This window comes from Schistocerca nitens, chromosome 5, assembly GCF_023898315.1.
Source record: "Schistocerca nitens isolate TAMUIC-IGC-003100 chromosome 5, iqSchNite1.1, whole genome shotgun sequence".
Taxonomy (NCBI): Eukaryota; Metazoa; Arthropoda; class Insecta; order Orthoptera; family Acrididae; genus Schistocerca; species Schistocerca nitens.
In genome coordinates this window covers 356,802,165-356,822,532 of record NC_064618.1, presented here as the reverse complement: position 1 = coordinate 356,822,532, position 20,368 = coordinate 356,802,165, and the positions used below count along the sequence as shown (strand labels likewise).

Here is a 20,368-nt window from a genome sequence, read left to right as displayed (position 1 = left end):
AGTTTTAGAGTCTATCTTTACTGGTTTTTCTTTCTTGTTTTTGTCCAACACTCCATGGGGCCCTCCCTACTCCTAATCCTAGTGAATTAACTCTGTTTAACCACTTTAGCAGTAACATGAGTACAAAGATGCATGTTCACACTGCTTTTACATACAGAACAAAAATGTGGTAACTCATCACAAGCATTTTAATAACCTGTATATTCAGCAGATAAAAATAAATAAATAAAAGCACTAGTCAGACTGCTCTACCGGATTGTACAATATGGAAAACTGATGACTTCCACCACAACCTCTATCACAGAAACATACTTCAGAATAGACAAAGACAGTCATGCCTACTGGAAATCCCACACCTCCGTGACACCACAGCACAGATTTTGCACAAACTATCACAAAACACAAAATCTTAAGCAGTACCATATCAAACATAAGGTTTTGCAACGAGATTTGATGAACATGCAGCAGCTTTCGACATAAAGCAGAAGAAACTTATTTCAGCCCCTATGTAGGATATATGCACTATTCAAACCCCCTTGTTTCAGTGCCACATTCCACGAAGGTTCTCTGGTAGCGTTTGATTTCTTCTACTGGTGATCATATTAACAGTAAGAGACTGATTTACACACACACACACACACACACACACACACACACACACACACACACAACTTTTTTTTGACAATTTTGGCTTCTAGGTCAACACTCCATGGGGCCCTCCCTCCTCCTAATCCTAGTGAATTAACTCTGTTTAACCACTTTAGCAGTAACATGAGTACAAAGATGCATGTTCACACTGCTTTTACATACAGAACAAAAATGTGGTAACTCATCACAAGCATAAGTATCAAATTCATTCTTTGCATCTTCCAAGTGAATTACTTTTGGTACAAACACATCACGAGTAACCTAAAAGGAACAGCACTAACCTCGGTAACACAAAGCCGAATTTCCTCAATCGTATTTTCAAACTGTGAGACATTGAAGGTATCCATCGCCTGCAGTTCTTTCAACTTCAAACAAAACTCATTTTCCCTGTCACCCCAAATGGTGGCAACACTCTTGTGTTTCTTAACTGCAAAGATAATTATTAGCATACAAAATGCTAAATTATGAGACAATGTAACTATGGTACCGAAACTACAAAACATTACCTCTCTTTTCTCGAGGATCACTTCTGAACATAAGAATTGTTTGTCCAATGAACAAAATTTTGTATGCAGATGATATTGAGATATACGGAGGCACAACACTGAAGTCAATAAAATAGTCATTATATGTGGGATAATTAACCAGACTCTCATTCCTCTGTAAATAAGTAATACATTAAAGTCAGAACTGTTAGAAATCATTACAGAATTAATAAAAAAATTATAGATCTCAGTTGCTGGACAACACAATAGAAACACATTGCCAATGTTACAGTAACCACTTCTGTATTATTACCAAGAAAACAATAACTATTCTTAACATTTCATTAGTGTTATGTATAATGTAGAAAGTAAAATGTAATCTGATATATAATGTTCTTTCAATACACAAATATCTCAAGTGTTATAAAATGAAACTTCAATAAAATTTTTAAAAGTATACTGTGACAGTACTGGAAATTTCAGAGTGGTATAATGGACAAAAATTAGGAAAGGCAATGACCACCTGCATTTGACTGATGTATGGCACATGGACACCCATAACAACATAGAAATTTCACTAGCCTCTGAAAGAGTTAGCACACTGTCAGACACTATCAGCCACACTCAGACATGCACCCAAAAATGTAGTCCTCAGGATAGAGAAGTACTGGGTGGCAGGACAGGAGGTGGCAGTGGCTCTCAGCAGGATTAAATAGAGTAACAATCACAAAACTGAGAAAGTGGGAGAGGGAGAGGGGGAGAGAGAGGGAAGGAGGGAGAGAGAGAGAGAGAGAGAGAGAGAGAGAATGTACAGGAGAAAGTGAAGAAAAACTTTTAAACAGAGCATGAATGGGGTAAAAACTGACAGGACAGAAAACGGCGAGGAAAATTGACTCAGAAATTGTACCAAAGGATGGAGAATAGTAGAAAGGTAGGTTTTGGGTTGTGGGAATGGAGGACGTGCTGAAGGAACTGTTACCAGTTAGAGGTACTTTGATAGGAGTGCAGGAGTGGGCAGCAGAATTCAAATGACACTTGTGTTGAAGCAGTTGCAGTTACTGAAGTTAAAGATGGTGTGGTGTGCAACAAGTTCAGCATGCAGATTGTTGAGTTTAAATGTAACCCCAGTTTGGCAGTGGCAATTTTTGCGAAGAAGCAACTGCTTAGTTGCTGTACAGTAGTTACAGTACAATTGGTAGATACCACACACGCAAGAGCTTTCACAATGGCTCTTTCTTTGGTCAGATAGAAAATGCCCATGAACAGTTGCAAAAAGAAATTGCAGTTGTTGAACAGAACAAGTTCTGCACCTTAATCATCCACAGGGGAATTATCATTGGGGTGGCATAAGGCTACAATATTTCATGGGTTGCATAGGCGATAGAATAACAGGACTTTTAAGAGAAAGGAGGGGGGGGGGGGGGGGGAAGGGGGGGAGACAGCTTTGAGTATCATATTCCTTATTTCAGTTGGCAGTAGTAAAATCCATGTGAAGGATATGGTTGAGTTCTTCAAAGACTGGATGATAACGGGAGTACTAGTTGTTTTCTTGCTCACAATGGCAACAAGTTTGTTGTCCTCATGGTAATAAATGTCAGAAGAAACCAGTTTCTAAGATAGTCTGATAGAATTTTGTCTGTCTGGAAAGACAAATTTGGGTAACTCTTACTTTTCATTGTAAAACACATACCCATGGGTACTGAGGTTATATGCATTTGACAAAGAGATGAAAGGGAGTAATGGATTGTTTCCTGCAAAGTGGTACTCTCAATTTGCAGTAACAAATAATTTTTGTCTATCCATACTTAATTCCTATCTATAAGACATAACTGATTCTTATGTTTGTTTGTGTTTCAACTTCTGCCATTAGTGGTAACAATAACACACACACACACACACACACACACACACACACACACACACAAGATTAAAAATTGAAAAAAAAGAGGAAAGAATAATTTGCTCAATGTTTTAGGGAAAAGCGAGCAAAATTAGTTTCTGAGGTGATAACTAATAATAGAACGTAACTATTACATATATTTTTGTAACATTATCCATTTAGAAGCATAGAAAAAATGTGTGTCCAGCTAAAAACCAAGAATCTCTGAATACTTATTGAATTTGAACAGAGGTACAAACCTTTTTTAAAGAGCTATTTAACAGTTTCTTATTAAAGCAGGAACTACAGTTTTTAAAAGTGTTGTCCTTATATCCATAATAGTGGCAGAACTACAAAGATTTCAAATAGTTTCTCTCCTTGATGCAGAAAATATTTTCGAGGCTCAGTTAATTTAGATCTTCATGGACAAAAAAGGCTAAATCAATCAAACAACAAAATCATATGAAAAAGACTTGGAAACATGTGAGCTTTAAGAGCTAGTGGCTCATTCTCCTTGCAGAAGGGTCAAAGGGAGGCTTTCCTTCTCATCCTGTCCAGTAACCTTTTTCTTTCTCTTCAACCCTCCTGCCAGAAGGAGGAGCCACTGGCTCTGAAAGCTCACGTGTTTTCACATCTTTTGTGTCTTTTCTCTTGCTGCCACTTCATGAGTAGATTTTTTAATATATCTGTAATATGTGACATACCGACACAAAGGTTTCAGTTCCCAGTGAGGACTGTGATGGAGCAGTATCTTCTTTCTTTTGTTGCTTTATGAGAAATTCATCACCACATTCTAGAACACCGCACAATAACCAGCTGGATAGTTGCTTGAAGAATACTTTGTGACAGTTATGTAGGATGCTGAAAGGAAGTCCGTAAAAATAAGCTCACAAATGAGTTCTCATTGGTAAGAAAATAATGAAAGACTTTTAAACAAATTTCTGACAGTGTTCACAACCACATCAAGGAAAATTGTATGGCATGAACTTATCTATAATCAGTGACTTGTGCATATATGAGGGTGAATGAGATGTGCTGTAACAAGAGAGAGAGTAGCCAATACAACAATTTCATTATTTCTGTCTGTCATATGCATTGTGAAATGTGAACAGAACAATTAGCAATGGTTTTTTGTTTACCACACTTTTGCTCATAATTTTATTAGACAGAGAACACGTATGATCATGCACGTTTTTGTGCCAACTTTTCAAGTGAAATTACAAACAGAACAACACCCCTAAGTGGAACATACCACACCATCAGTGCTAAATGCTTTAAGAACAAATATAAAGCAAGTTGTATAGGACTAAGATAACAGACAGATAGACAGACAGAGAGAGCAAACTGGCACTGTAACCTACTCTCTGCCTTTTTCTATGCAGACTGTACCACACATTTGTCTTCATTAATGCACCACTAGTGGCACAGCATAATTTTTGAAGTACTACCAAGATGTTATAACAACACACGAAGTGTGACATCAAATTGTACGCATAGATATACAGTGAAAATAATGGACCAGAAAAAAATAGAGGACAAGATGCAGTAAATATAGAATGAGCATTAACATGGCACAGCCCAACACATTTTAGAGAGAAACTAACACATTGCTGTTTTCAACTCTAGCACCAAACTGAGTGCAATTTTGACTTCCTTCAGAAATTTTTAATTAATCCAATCAGTAAGTGCACAAAATATGCATGTAGACTGCATGGAACATGTGAGAATTTTTCACTTCAGGACTTTGTTAGGAATAGTTAGGAGGCAAACATACTAAAAGACGGAAAGGTCCTATTTTTCATTTTACATTTATATCTCAGAAATGGTGCACTTTAGAAAAAAAAATTCAGAATAAAAATGAAACACACTTGAATTTACTGTCTAATTGTCTCTATACGTATCTGTCAAATTCCCAACATTTTTAGAGATATGCATTATTGAGGAGCAATGATTTTTGAAAAATATCATTTTTACCTCAATACCAGAGAAGGAAAGTTGCTATTCATCATATAGCGGAGATGCTGAGTCGCGATAGGCACAATAAAAAGATTCACACAGTCATAGCTTTCGGCCATTAAGGCCTTTGTCAGCAGTACACACACACACACACACACACACACACACACACACAAACACACACTATATCACACTCACTCACTCGCTCACTCACTCGCGCAAACGCAACTTGCACATACGTCTGCAGTCTCAGAGAGCTGAAACTACACAGCAAACAGCAGCACCAGTGCATGATGGGAGTGGCGACTGGGTGGGGGTAAGGAGGAGGCTGGGATGGGGAGGGGGAGGGATAGTATGGTGAGAGTGGCAGACAGTGAAGTGTTGCAGTTTAGATGGAGGGCTGGAGAGAAGGTGCAGAGGGGGGAGGGAATAAGTAGCAGAAAGGAGAGAAATAAAAATAAAAATAAATTAAAAGACTGGGTCTGGGTGTGGCGGTGAAATGGCGGCTGTGTAGTGCTGGAATGGGAACAGGGAGGGGGCTGGATGGGGGAGGACAGTGACTAACAAAGGTTGAGGCCAGGAGGGTTACGGGAACGGAGGATGTATTGCAGGGAAAGTTCCCACCTGCGCAGTTCAGAAAAGCTGGTGTTGGGGGAAGGATCCACACAGCACAGGCTGTGAAGCAGTGATTGAGATGAGGGGTATCATGTTTGGCAGCGCGTTCAGCAACAGGGTGGTCCACTTATTTTTTGGCCAGTTTTGTCAGTGGCCGTTCACACGGACAGAAAGCTTGTTTGTTGTCATGCCTACAGAGAATGCAGCACAGTGGTTGCAGCTTACCTTGTAAATCACATGACTGGTTTCACAGGTGGCCCTGCCTTTGATGGGATAGATGATGATAGTGACCGGAGTGGAGTAGGTGGTGGTAGGAAGATGTATGGGACAGGTCTTGCATCTAGGTCTATTACCGGTGTATGAGCCATGAGGTAAGGGAATGGGAACAGGGGTTGTGTATGGATGGATGAGTATATTGTGTAGGTTCGGTGGACGGCGGAATACCATGGCAGAAGGAGTGGGAAGGACAGTGGGTAGGACATTTCTCATTTCAGGCCATGGCGAGAGGTAATCGAAACCCTGGCAGAGAATGTAATTCAGTTGCTCTAGTCCCGGATGGTACTGAGTTATCAAGGTGAATGCTCCTCTGTGACCGGACTGTGGGACTTTGGGAGGTGGTGGGAGACTGGAAAGACAAAGCACAGGAGATTTGTTTTTGTACAAGGATCGGAGAATAATTACGGCCAGTGAAGGCTTCAGGGACCACGGGTGGCTAGGCTGTATGCACAGGACTGCTTGGTATGGAATGGGTGGCAGCGGTCGAACGGAGGTATTGCTGGTGGTTAGTAGGTTTGATATGGATGGAAGTACTGATGCAGCCATCTCTGAGGTGGAAGTCAACATCTAGGAAGGTGGCTTGTTGGGTTGAGTAGGACCAGGTGAAGCAAATGGTGGAGAAGTTGTTGAGATTCTGGAGGAATGTGAATAAGGTGCCCTTACATTCAATCCAAATAGCAAAGATGTCTTCAATGAATCTGAACCAGGTGAGGGGGTTAGGATTCTGGGTTTTTAGGAAGGATTCCCCTAGATGGCCCATGAATAGGTTGGCATAGGATGGTGCCATGAAGAGGGGGGGGGGGGGGGGGGGGTGCCCATAGCCGTACTGCAGATTTGTTTGTAGGTAATGCCTTCAAAGGAGAAGTAATTGTGGGAGAGGATATAGTTGGTCATGGAGACTAGGAAGGAGGTTGTTGGTTTGGAATCCATAGGGCGTCTGGAAAAGTAGTGTTCGATAGCAGTAAGGACATGTGCATTAGGAATGTTAGTATACAGGGAGGTGGCATCAATAGTGACGAGCAGGGCACCGTGTGTTAAAGGGAAAGGAACTGTGGAGAGTCGGTTGAGGAAATGGTTGGTATCTTTTATATAGGAGGATAGATTCCGGGTAATAGGTTGAAGGTGTTGGTCTACGAGAGCAGAGATTCTCGCAGTGGGGGCACAGTAAGCAGCCACAATGAGGCCTCCTGGGTGGTTAGGTTAATGGACTTTAGGAAGCATGTATAAGGTGGGAGTGTGGGGAGTGGTAGGGGTAAGTAGGGAGATGGACTCTGGCGAGAAGTTCTGCAGGGTGTATACATGGACAAGGAAAAAAAATTCCCGCATTTTCCCCGGATTTCCCAGTTGAAAATACACTTTCTCCTGGGTGAAAATACCCTTTTTCGGTGTTAAGTGACAGTATACTTTTCCTCGGCGCTGTAAAACTTATCAAACCTTAGAATGTTTATGGTTTTCTACACAGACGTAGAATTTGCCAGCACTTTAGACACGTGATCTCGCCAGCTGAAGACCGCATATGACATGTGACGTAGTCAACCAAACAGCAAGATCACTCTTCAGTAGCGCGAACACACAAAAAGGAAAAGTTAATGGTTTAAATTAATATACATAGTGTTGAAAGCATTCACAAATAATATTGGTCTCTAAGATTAATAAGCTGCAAGAGAAGCTAAGCTTCCACATATAATGCTGACCTTTTTGCGCATGTTACACTTTAAGATACATCACACAAATGTGCCAGTAAAATTTTTAATAACGACGTAAATGTCTGATCTTCTGGGCTCCAAATTCTTCTAGATGGTCGTCCCCAAAGAGTTGATTTTTAAATGAGAGTCAAACACTCTGTGATTTAAGAAATTCATCGTACATAGTTCATCTTGCGTAAAAGGAAATTTACTTTGAAAGTAACACTTTTCAAACCACCATTCGCAATATTTTCCCGTGACTTGTTAGAAATTGGTTCGTTTCAGCAGTTGCCAGAGAGCGCCAGATAACAGGCGTCAATGTGCCTGCGCAGCTACAATGACATAGGAAGCCCGTAAGTGTAAAACATTAAAAGATCTTGCATTATATCATAAAAGAAACAAGACAAAAGAGGATACTTCAAGAGTGTCGGAACTCCGTGAACCATACTAAAATGCATAATTTGGCTTAAAGTGCACAATCTTATGTCCAGATTCGGATGTAAATTTTTCTTTAGTACCAGTACTGTATTATCTCATGTTTAGTTCTTTATGGCATAATGCCATATGAGCTAGAAGATGGAAAACGTGCACTTGAAATGCAGTGAACAGTTGAAACTAGCCAACAGTGTGAAATTAAACACTTCATTTCAAATAAACTGACTGCCTCAGCGCAAAAGATTAATAAAAGCCAAATCTCTTTAGCAAACCGGTGGATCTACGATATTTCCGAACCGGAGCAATTTAGATAGTGGCGCCCAGCCATACATCTGTAGCCAGAAGTGGGAGAAGGTACTACCCACACGCGACTTAACTGCGGATGCGCAAGAGCCCACCTGCAACTGCTCAAATAAATCTAATGTAAACAGCTGTCACGTCCCGCTCATCGGAGGCAATTTGTTGTTAGGAAGCACTGCATATTCTTCCTAAAGCCTTTGACACACTTTCGTTGGCAGACGCTTGTATGAGAACTGTGTTTTGTTGTTGTATACGGCGCATTTCCTTTGCAACTGAAGTTTTATTTTCGTGGTTTTTTTTTCCTCTTGTTCATGTTTTGTTGCTGCAGTATTTTTCTGCAGAAGTGGGATACAGTAATATCCTTCATTAGAATATTGGTCCTTACCAGTCAAAATCACAAAAATTTAACTGGTAACTAAAAACACAGGAATTCTAAAGAATTCCTGGGTTTTTCCCAGTTTTCTCCCGGACGAAAAAATTCCCGGGTTTTTCCCGGATGTCCCGGGTCGTATACACCCTGTTCTGGGATGGGCCTAAGGATTTGAGTAGTGCCTGGAGATCCTGCTGGGCTACTGGAATGGGATCATTGTAGCATGGTTTGTAGGTGGAAGTATCTCACAGCTGTTGGAGTCCTTCTGCCACGTAATCCTTGCAGTTCAAAACAACGGTGGTGGAGCCTTTGTCTGGAGGTAGGATTATAAGATCGGGATCAGGTTTTAGATGGTGGACTGCAGTTCTTTCTGCAGATGTAAGGTTAGTATGCATGTTGAGGGATTTGGGGAATGATGATGAGGCAAGATTCGAGGATAAGAAATTCTCGAAAGTTAACAGGGGGCAGTGGGGGTGGATCACGGTTGGTTGGAGGAGTGAACTGAGTTAGGCAAGGTTCAATATTAGTCTTTGGTTGAGTCTGATTGGTCGATTGGTGGCAAAAAAGTGTTTCCACTGTAGGGACAAGGAGAAGGAGAGAAGGTCTTTAACTAATCCTGCATGGTTGAATTTGGGAGTGGGGCAACAGGTGAGGCATTTCGAAAGGAGTGATATTTCTGTGGGACTAAGGCTTCTAGAGGAAAGGTTCATGACTGTGTTGCGGGTCTGTTTAGGTTTTGGGTTCTGAGTGGTGGTGGGAGGTAGTTTTGGAGGGTGGGGTAAGTGTAGTAGGTCTGAGACACAGGGTTTGTCAGCTATGAGGGGGTGTGGGGGAGGTTTGGAGGTTGTTGTAGAAGTGGAGGACAGTGGTACTCCGAGGCGGGAGTAGGAAGTGAGCAGGATGGAGAGCTTTTTGAGGTGACGTTGTGCATGTTGCTCAAGTTCCTGCAGGGCAATAGTTTCAATGAGTGTAATGGCTTCCAGGAATTTGGGATTACATAGCAGGAGAATTTTGCAAATGGAGAGAAGGACTGCAAGGAGGATTGGGCTTGGTTGATATGGTTTTGCAGGACTATGTTGGTGAGGGCTAAGGATTGGCAGAATCTGAACAGGTGGAGGTCATTGTGGAAGGAGTGGTGGCAACCAGAAATGGGTAATTTGATGGTAAGGCCATGAGGGGGGATTTCATGAGCCAAGCAACAACACAGGAACAGTATGTGGGTCTGGGATCTGGCTAGGGATAAGGAAACTTTTCTGTATTGACGCAGATGGAAGGAACAACGATCCATGGTGGTGCAAAAATGATAAAAATTATGTAAGAAAGTAGAATTACGCAAAAATACACCCAAATATGTATGAAAAGTACGAAAAAGGCGAAATGGATGCACAGGGGGAATAAAAGAGATGCAATCTAAGGAAGACAACGCTAGTGGAAGGAGAAAACTCACTAAAATTGGAGTATTGCCTCACGTGTTCCAATATATCTACGGAATCCAAACTGATCTTCCCCGAGGTCAGCTTCTACCAGTTTTCACATTAATCTGTAAAGAATTCACGTTATTATTTTGCAGCAGTGGCTTATTAAACTGATAGTTTGGTGATTTTCACATCTGACAGCACCTGCTTTCTGTGGGATTGGAATTATTATATTCTTCTTGAAGTCTGAGGGTATTTCACCTGTCTCATACATCTTGCTCACCAGATGGTAGAGTTTTGTCAGGAGTGGCTCTCCCAAGGCTATCAGTAGTTCTAATGGAATGTTGTCCACTCCCAGGGCCTTGTTTCGACTTAGGTCTTTCAGTGCTCTGTCAAACTCTTCACGCAGTATCATATTTCCCATTTCACCTCTCTTCTATCTCCTCTTCCATTTCCATAATATTGTCCTCAAGAACATCGCCCTTGTATAGACCCTCTATATACTCCTTCCACCTTTCTGCTTTGCCTTCTTTGCTTAGAACTGGGTTCCCATCTGAGCTCTTGATATTCATGCAAGTGGTTCTCTTTTCTCCAAAGGTCTCTTTAATTTTCCTGTAGGCAGTATCTATCTTACCCCTAGTGATACATGCTTCTAAATCACTACATTTGTCCTCTAGCCATCCTTGCTTAGCCATTTCGCACTTCCTGTCGATCTCATTTTTGAGACGTTTGTATTCCTTTTTGCCTGCTTCATTTACTGCATTTTTGTATTTTCTCCTTTCATCAATTAAATTCAATATCTCTTCCGTTACCCAAGGATTTCTATTAGCCCTCATCTTTTTAACCTACTTGATCCTCTGGTGCTTTCACTATTTCATCCCTCAAAGCTACCCATTCTTCTTCTACTGTATTTCTTTCCCCTATTCTTATCAATCGTTCCCTAATGCTCTCCCTGAAACTCTCTACAACCTCAGGTTCTTTCAATTTATCGAGATCCCATCTCCTTCAATTCCCATCTTTTTGCAGCTTCTTCAGTTTCAATCTACAGTTCATAACCAACAGATTGTGGTCCGAGTCCACATATGCCCCTGGGAATAGCTTACAATTTAAAACCTGGTTCCTAAATCTCTGTCTTACCATTATATAATCTATCTGAAACCTTCTAGTATCTCCAGGGTTCTTCCATGTAAACAACCTTCTTTTATGATTCTTGAACCAAGTGTTAGCTACGATTAAGTTATGCTCTGTGCAAAATTCTACCAGACGGCTTCCTCTTACATTCCTCAACCCCATTCCATATTCACCTACTACATTTCCTTCTCTTCCTTTGCCTACTATCGAATTCCAGTCACCCATGACTGTTAAATTTTCGTCTCCCTTCACTATCTGCATGATTTCTTTTATCTCATCATACATGTCATCAATTCCTTAATCATCTGCGGAGCTAGTTGGCATATGAACTTGTACTACTGTGGTAGGCATGGGCTTTGTATCTATCTTGGCCACAATAATGCGTTCACTACACTGTTTGTAGTAGCTTACCCGCACTCCTACTTTTTTAGTCATTATTAAACCTACTCCTGCATTACCCCTATTTGATTTTGTATTTGTAACCCTGTATTCACCTGACCAAAAGTCTTGTTCCTCCTGCCACCGAACTTCACTAATTCCCACTATATCTAACTTAAACCTATCCATTTCCTTTTGTAAATTTTCTATCCTACCTTCCTGATTAAGGGATCTGACATTCCACGTTCCGACTCATAGAACGCCAGTTTTCTTTCTCCTGATAACAACGTCCTCCTGAGTAGTCCCTGCCAGGAGATCCGAATGGGGGACTATTTTACCTCTGGAATATTTTACCCAAGAGGACGCCATCATTTAACCGTACAGTAAAGCTGCATACCCTCGGGAAAAATTACGGCTGTAGTTTCCCCTTGCTTTCAGCTGTTCGCAGTACCAGCACAGTAAGGGCGTTTTGGTTAGTGTTACAAGGCCAGATCAGTCAATCATCCAGACTGTTGCCCCTGCAACTACTGAAAAGGCTGCTGCACCTCTTCAGGAACCACATGTTTGTCTGGCCTCTCAACAGATACCCCTCCATTGTGGTTGCACCTACAGTACAGTTATTTGTATCACTAAGGCATGCAAGCCTCCCCACCAACGGCAAGGTCCATGGTTCATGGGGAGGGGGCAGTCTAGTATCATGAAAATGGAAATCTCAATTACACTTTAAGATATTTTATTCTTCTGAAGATATTTTACTTTTTCATAGATATATAAACGAGGGAGGGGCAGTATACTGAGAATCTTTAAATATTGATTTATATAAGTCTTTGTATTAGCATGTGTTGTTATTCTAACAATCTTTTTTGTAGCCTAAATGTTTTTCTGCTACATATGGAGTTCCCCATCCATAGTGAATGGATAGTGTGATGGTACATTGTGACCACTGATGCACGACTTGCATTTTGTGAGAGGACTCTTACAGCACATGTAAGTGATTCAACCTTTTATTTACATTATTCGTGGCTGTCTCCTGTTTCACGTTAATCTGGATACATATACCTAAAAATTTTGTCACATTTGCAGATGAGAGAGTTTTTCCATCAGCGTTAAAAATTGATGTTGCCGGATGGAGTTTCTGTTAAGTATAAAAACTGACTGACCCAGTTTTTTCAAAATGTATCATTAACTTATTTGTACTGAAACACTGTGTTATATCTTGTATTACACCTGTAGCTGTTTTTTGTAGGCTGTCTTTATCACATGACTTAATTAGGATATTTGTGTGATCTGCAAAAATTACTGTTGTCCTTTTAGTTAACTTTTCTGAAAGGTTATTAACATAAAGAATGAAAAGAATGGGCCCAAGGACTGACCCTTGAGGGACTCCACATCTAATTTTTTTGTGCATTACTATACAAATTAGAAATTTTGTGAATTTTTATATCTTTGTATTTTATTTGAGCAATTTGTTGATGATCGTGCAGGTAAGAGTGGATCTACCCGTTTTGTAGGCCTCGTATTTCTTAGCTACTGCAACAGGATGTCATGATCTATTACATCAGAAGCTTTACAAAGGTCAAGAAACATGTTAGAAACATGTTGCTTATTATATGCTGCAGCTAGTATTTCATCTAGGATGGTGAAAATAGCTGACTGTGCTGATCTGCCAGTTCTGAAACCATGTTGTGAATCACTTGTTGTGAATCACTTATTATCATTTCTTTACTTAAGAAGGCTGTTAGTTTCCTAAGAAACAGTTTTTCAAGAATCTTACCAAAACCTGACAACCAGTTCACTACTGAAGTGTTTGATAGCTGCAGACTCTTGCAAGTTGTCTGCTACTGCCTGTGGCCTAGAGAAAAAACTAAAATTGTGACCTGGACCATCTGCCGCATGCATGGCCTTGTATCGCTACTTGTTTGCTTATAACACTTTGCATGCAAGGCACCTTCCCCACCACTGCATAATGTGTCAAATGTTATTCACACCTTCAGCATGCGCACTGAAGACAGAATTGCAGACAACTACCATTTCACTCTATTCAGGACCCGAGCTCATTGACACAATGGCCTGCTCCACAATATCATGTATAACTTATAGTCTCAGTTCTGTGAAAAGAGCAAGATTATTATTGCGCAGTGGTCTAGGGCAGAATCAATCTTAGCCATATTCCAGCCAACCACATTTTGCAGTCGCCCCCTTACACAGGACTTTAGGTTACAATGGCTGGACCAGAATAAATATTTTTGGTTGCATGTTCATGTCCTCACTCTGTAATAAATGAGCCAATTGCAGTTATATAACATTTTTATAATTAATGGTAATCTTAGTCTAAAATTTTATTAGGGTATAGACCCATTCTTTCACATATTATCCTGATTATTATCCTCGTCTTTCCTTTACGCAGAACATTCTTGCAATTTACAGAAAATTTAAAGGCTCACTAACCAGTCAAGTTACATTAATTTCATTGACTCCAGCTAAGATACTACAATATTAGAAGTGGAACTAGCAGTTAGGAGGATGAAAACAGGGAAGGTACATAGCTGAGTTAAGCGAAATACATGTGGAGGTGATAAAGGCAGCTGGATCTACTGAACTACAATGGCTATACAGTAGATTGCTAAGATGCATATGGACTAAGAAATGTATGCCTGAAGAGTGGGGAAAAGGAATAATAATTCTAGTGTTCAAGAAGGGTGGCAGGAAAGTATGTGATGACTATTAACTGCTCACACTCATAGCACAAGTAGCAAAAATAATGGGGACGAGGCCCATAGTGAGTTTGTTTGATGTGATCATGACCAGTTAACAAAGAAGAAACACTGAATGGAATACAATTACAGATGAAGAATGGCTCAAAGTAAAATGGAGAAGTATCACAAATGTCCCAATTCAGCTTGGTGTTGGGTAAAAGGGAAACGAAGATGAGGACGATGACGATGACAATAACTTCAGCAAACTAGCCGCATTAATTACATGCAAACTGTGGAGTGTTAACATTAATCTCAAATATGAGATCTGTTCAAAAAATTCCAGAAAATTGGTACTTTTGCCCCAATGCTGTGTTGGAGCAAAATGTGGTTAGCATCCCCACACATGCCTGCTGTATTTAATGTGCAACTGCCGGAAGTTTCATTGCTGTATGTCTGTTAGTTATTGTTCTATGCCGTACTGGGTAGAACATTATGTCACACAGTTTGCGAATTTCGAGATGGCAGAGTAGAGGAACAACGCGACCATGTTAAATTTTGCATGAAACTCAAGAAAACCTTTACAGAGACACACCAAAAGATGCAGGAAGCCTATCATGATGAGTGCTTAAGCCATACTCAGTGTTATGAATGGTTCACATGGCTTAAAAATGGTCAGATAATTGTTGAAGATGATCCTCGTTGATAGTCAACATGCCTTCAACGTCTACCGATGATGCTCATGTCAGCAATGTCAAGACTGACTGTCCAAGAGATTGGAGAAGAATGTGACATTTCAGTTGGATTGTGTCATGAAATCCTGACATAGTGTCTTGGAATGCATCATGTTGTCACCAAATTCATCCCATGGCTCATGAGTCAGGACCAGAAAGGTCTTTGCCTCACAATTTGCGAAGCGCTTTTGGATTGTGCAAATGAGAATGAGATGTTTCTTAAGAGAATCATAACTGATGAGATGTGGGCCTATGCTTATGATGTTGAGACAAGGTTCACTCTTCACAATGGGTCACGAAAGGTTCTCCAAGACCAAAAAAGCTCATCATATCACATCAAACATCAAAGCCAAGCTGATAGTTTTCTTTGACTTCGAGGGATTAGTTCATCATCATGAATTTGTGCCACAGTGACAAACTGTTAATCAATGGTGCCACTGGGATGTGTTGTGATGCCTGTGAGAAAATGTGAGAAGGAAATGGCGTGAAATGTGGCGAGACAATTCTTGGCTCTTGCATCATGATAATGCACCCACACACTCATCCCTGATGGTTCATGACTACTGCACAAAAAACAAAATCAGTGAGCTGCCTCATCCTCCATACTCTCTAGACCTTGCCCCCCCTTTCTTTTCTCCCCCCCCCCCACCTCAAAGTTTAAAACCCAGTCGAAAGGACGTAAATTTGCAATGATAGGTGAGATAAAAGAAAATTAGCAGATGGCACTTCACATGATCCAGCAAGAGCCATACAAATACTGCTTCTGGAAGTAGAAACGGTTTTGGGAGAGGTTATCAATTGTGGAGGAGAGTATTTAGAAGGAGACCACGTACAACAAGTAAAAGGTAAGTGTAGAAAAATTTCGTGGACAAAGTTCCAGAATTTTTTGAACAGACCTCGTATATTTCTAAGTGGTGCCAGAATTGACAACAGTTTCTACTGATTTTACAAAACTGTCTACAGGTCACCAGTGTCAAACTGTGTATTCAGATGGCAGAAGAAAGCAGTCACATATATCTTAGGACTGGGCCATAGCGATTTCTGTAAAAACCAAGCAAAGAAAACAAACAAATTTACTCTGGGATTGAATGCAAATCTGCACAACACAAAAAACAAAAAACTGCCATAAGGTGTACTACTTTCCAGGCAATAACTGCTGAACAAGAGTCATGAACATCAAAGGTTAAAACTGTACAATAAACTACCACAAACAGTAAAAATGCTACCCTTTTATAAATTTAAGCAGATATTAGAGATCTGGATTAAAAATGAAGCATACTAGTCAGCTGAATTCCTTCAGAGTAATCTCAATATTGACCAAAGGACTCTATTTACTTGATGAGTATATTAGTACTGATTATTAAAGTAATATGTAGATATACGTAATACTAAAGTGGAAACTAGTATAGAGTACTTGTTCACGTATGTAGGTAAACGAGTAATGAGAATTACTTGTACATGTCTGTACTTGTGTCTAGATGTATAAGGCGCAGTCAAGTGAAAACAAGACAGATGGGAACAAAAGTGACTAGGTGTGAGTGGGACTCATGCACTGAGGGTTTTGTACAAAGCTAATTATGTATACAGACAGTTCAACCATTCCAGGAATAAAGGATCTCAATGATTTTTGCCTATTATCAACATTGTTACTGGCAAGATACAGGTGCCAGGGATTCCAAGACTTTTGAAGTTGGATAACAAATGTCAAAAGAAATATTTTTTTCCCGTGATATAATTACAAATTAATGATTTTCCTTTATTGTGAAACTTTACGTCTTGCAAAATTTCATGACCCCAGGTCAACAGAAAGTATCCTGCAGGTTTTGATGCATGAGTGTGCGAGATTCAAAATTACACACATAAATGGCCATATCTTTTGATTGCATTGACTGAGAAGGGTCCCCTTTTTTACATTATCAGACCTTTTACGTGATATACATATTTCAACTTGATACATCTGCTCATTCCAGAGAAATGTTTTTGAACAGTCAGACAGACAGATGGACAACAGAGTGAACCTATAAGGACTTCTTTTCTATGAATTAAGGTACAGAAACCTAAAAGGAAAGTAAACTGTTTATTAATTCAAGAGCAATTGCCATAACTGTTGACACTCTTATACCACTGTGACACAAGATTGCCAATGTGTGTGTTTTGATTTTACGAGGGTGAGTCAAATGAAAACCTTAAATTTGTAATATCAAATAGAAATTTCACGCCGTTATCCTGTAAGTTGGTAAGTGTGCTACAAACAGAGTGCAGAATGGCCTGTAGGTGGCAGCATAGTGCAGATACACACATACCGTCGCAATATCAGTATAAAGATGGTTGCCCCACTTGCAACTTGCACCAGGGAAGAACAGCATTCTCTTATTCGGTTTTTGCGTAATGAAGGTGTGAAACCTATTGAAATTCAGCGACGAATGGAGGTTCAGTATGGTGATGCATGTTTGTAACAGCAGCAAGTCTACAAATGGAGTAAGAAGTTCGCAAATGGTGTGACTTCAGTGGAAGATGCACCTCGTCCAGGTCAGGCACAACGAGTTGTGACTCCACAGAACATTGCAGCAGTTGAAGCCATAGTGAAGGAAAACCGCTGAGTGACACTGAATGACATTGCAGCATGTTTACAAATTAGTCATGGCTCAGCACGCCACACTGTGCATGATGTGCTCCAGTTTCACAAAGTGTCTGCAAGATGGGTATCACGGCAGCTGACTCCTGAAACGAGAAAACGACATGTTGATGCTTGTGAAGAACTTCTTGCTGTCAGAAGGTGTCCTTTTGCAACATGACAATGCAAGGCCCCACACTGCCCGTACAACAGTTGCAACAATCACAGACCTGCATTTTGAGTGTCTTCCTCATCCACCATACTCACCAGATCTTGCCCCCAAGTGATTTCCATATGTTTGGACCACTCAAAGACACAATGGGAGGAAAGAAGTTTCATTCTGATGAAGAGGTACGCCACACGGTGCACAAGTGGTTGCGTGGACTACCAAAAGAATTTTTTTCCAAAGGAATTTATGCACTTTGTAAGTGCGGAGGACTTGCATTGAGCATGGGGGAGATTATGTTGAAAAGTGATACAGCTTTGTACCACTTCTGCACAATAAATAATATTTAAAAAAGCATTTAAGGTTTTCATTTGACTCACACTCGTATGAGTGCCCAACATTGAGGTTATCAGTTGACTGACACATCTGAAGGAGAAACAGATGCGGATAAAAATCACTAAAATTGTCACACACAGTGAGAATGAAACATATGAAATGACACTCCACCTCACTCACATTCACTCACACAATCACTCTATCTCACAGGCTTTAAGACAATGGAGCGAGTGTGAATGATGCCATACCCAAGTAAAACAACACAAGAGCTAAAACAATACCACAGGCAAATGTGACAGACTGTCTATTTACAAAAAAAATATGAGTGAGCCAGTCACCCTGGCAATACATAAACCGCCTCCCTGAAATCTGGGGAAACATGGTGGACAATTCAAGAACCTTCAAAACTCTAACCACATTCATCGGAAAGTCACTTAAAATAAACGGCAGGTCTATCTGCAAATCTGCCCACCATCTCTGGTGTGAAAATGGTGGTGGTGTGTTGGGGCTTATGGGCACTCAACATCGAGGTCATCAGCGCCCTGACACACATTAAAAGGAACGAATGTGGACAGACCTAATAAAACTAAAGCACACACTCAAAGAAAGCAGGAAAAGAAGGAAAATGCTACATAAGAAAGTAAAACCTAAGGAAAGGGGAAACATAGCAACAAGAATGTCACAGGAAATTGTTATTGGCTGGCCACTTACATAAAATATGGGCAAGCTTGTCACACAGTGAGCAAATTAAAATCCTCTCCCTAAAATCTTTGTAAAAACATTTGACATGGACAGAACTTTAAAACTTTAGCCACATTTGTCCGAGTGTTGCCTAAAAGAGATGGCAGGTCCGCTGGCAAGTCAGCCACGGCCCGCTGGTCAGAAAATAAAACGCAATCCAATAAAACGTGGCGCACAGTGACCTGGACGCCGCAAGCACCACACATTGGAGGGTCCTCTCGCCGGAGCAGGAAGTCATGCGTCATAGGGCTGTGGCCTATTCGAAGCCGAGTGAGGAGGACCTCGTCCCATCGATGGGGCTGAATGGAAGTACACCACACACGCGTTGTGGGCTTGACTATACGGAGCTTATTGTCAGTCACTTCCAGCCACTCACCCTCCCACCGACGCATGACCCGTGTGCTCAACAGCGAGGTGAGTGCGTGCAAGGGGATAGCACACTTGTCGATCGACACATGCCTTCTTGGCTGCGAGATCTGCCCTTTCATTCCCAGCAATGCCGACATGCCCTGGAACCCAGCAGAAAGCTACAACCTTCCCCAGTCGCTGTAGTCGGAGGAGGGCATCCTGGATGGTCTGGACAATTTTGTCTGCCGGATACAAATGTTGCAATGAGTGAAGGGCACTGAGTGAATCGGAACAGACAAGAAATTTAGGAGAGGAAGAATGTCTCATCTGTTCCAGTGCCCACAAGATCGCAGACAATTCTGCATCAAAGACAGTAAAAGTCTGAGGCAGTCGGACCTGGAGGACACGATCCGGAAAAACAACTGAGCAACCAACGGAATCCCCTTGTTTCAACCCATCCGTAAAAACAGCTACATAGTCGTGGTGCTCAGATAAAATGGCAGAAAATGCTGCATTAAAAACGGTGGCAGGAGTGCAATCTCTCTTGTACTGCAATAAATCTAAAATCACTCCGGGCCTCTTCAGTAACCAGGGAGGCAGGCGGTTAAAACACCGGATTTGGGGTTGTACAGACCCCACACCGAGGGACTCTAGTACACGTTGCACATGGATCCCAAACGGCAACATAGCCCGGAGATGGCGTGAAAAAAGGCGGTCCAGAGGTGGATGGGCAACAAGATGGTGAGCAGGCGAGCTGGGAGCTGCAAGAAACTTACAAGCCTGGCGCACCAGCAGGAGCTGCCGCCGGATGGTAAGTGGCGGTTCGCCAGCCTCAGCACGGAGGCTGGGTACGGGACTGGTCCGATAAGCACCTGTGGCAAGTCTAATCCCAGCATGGTGAACAGCATCAAGGATCTGCAAATAAGATGGCCTCGCTGACCCATATACTGTGCACCCATAGTCCAACCGTTAACGCACAAAAGCTCGGTAAAAAACTGAAGGAGACGCACCCTGTCTGTTCCCCAAGACCTGTGGCTGAGGCACTTGAGGATGTTGAGTGCCTTCAGGGTTCTGACTTTCAAGTCACGTAGGTGTGGCAGCCATGACAACCTGGAGTCAAAAATTAGGCCCAGAAACCGTACTGTGTCTTTAAAATGTAGGAC

At 41.3% G+C, this 20,368-nt stretch overlaps 1 protein-coding gene across 2 annotated transcripts in view; it reads right to left on the bottom strand.

The window, feature by feature from the left end:
* Positions 1-20,368, bottom strand: part of LOC126259882 (gamma-tubulin complex component 4) — a 173,634-nt gene that overhangs the window by 82,749 nt on the left and 70,517 nt on the right. Inside the window, exons 5-7 of one of the 2 annotated variants that reach the window (XM_049956952.1) lie at positions 3,717-3,873; positions 1,155-1,308; positions 930-1,075 (exon numbers count right to left, since the gene is read on the bottom strand). In XM_049956952.1, coding sequence (XP_049812909.1) covers positions 930-1,075; positions 1,155-1,308; positions 3,717-3,873 — 457 coding nt within the window. The remainder of the gene's footprint in view (positions 1-929; positions 1,076-1,154; positions 1,309-3,716; positions 3,874-20,368) is intronic. The other variant, XM_049956953.1, reaches the window with a different exon arrangement.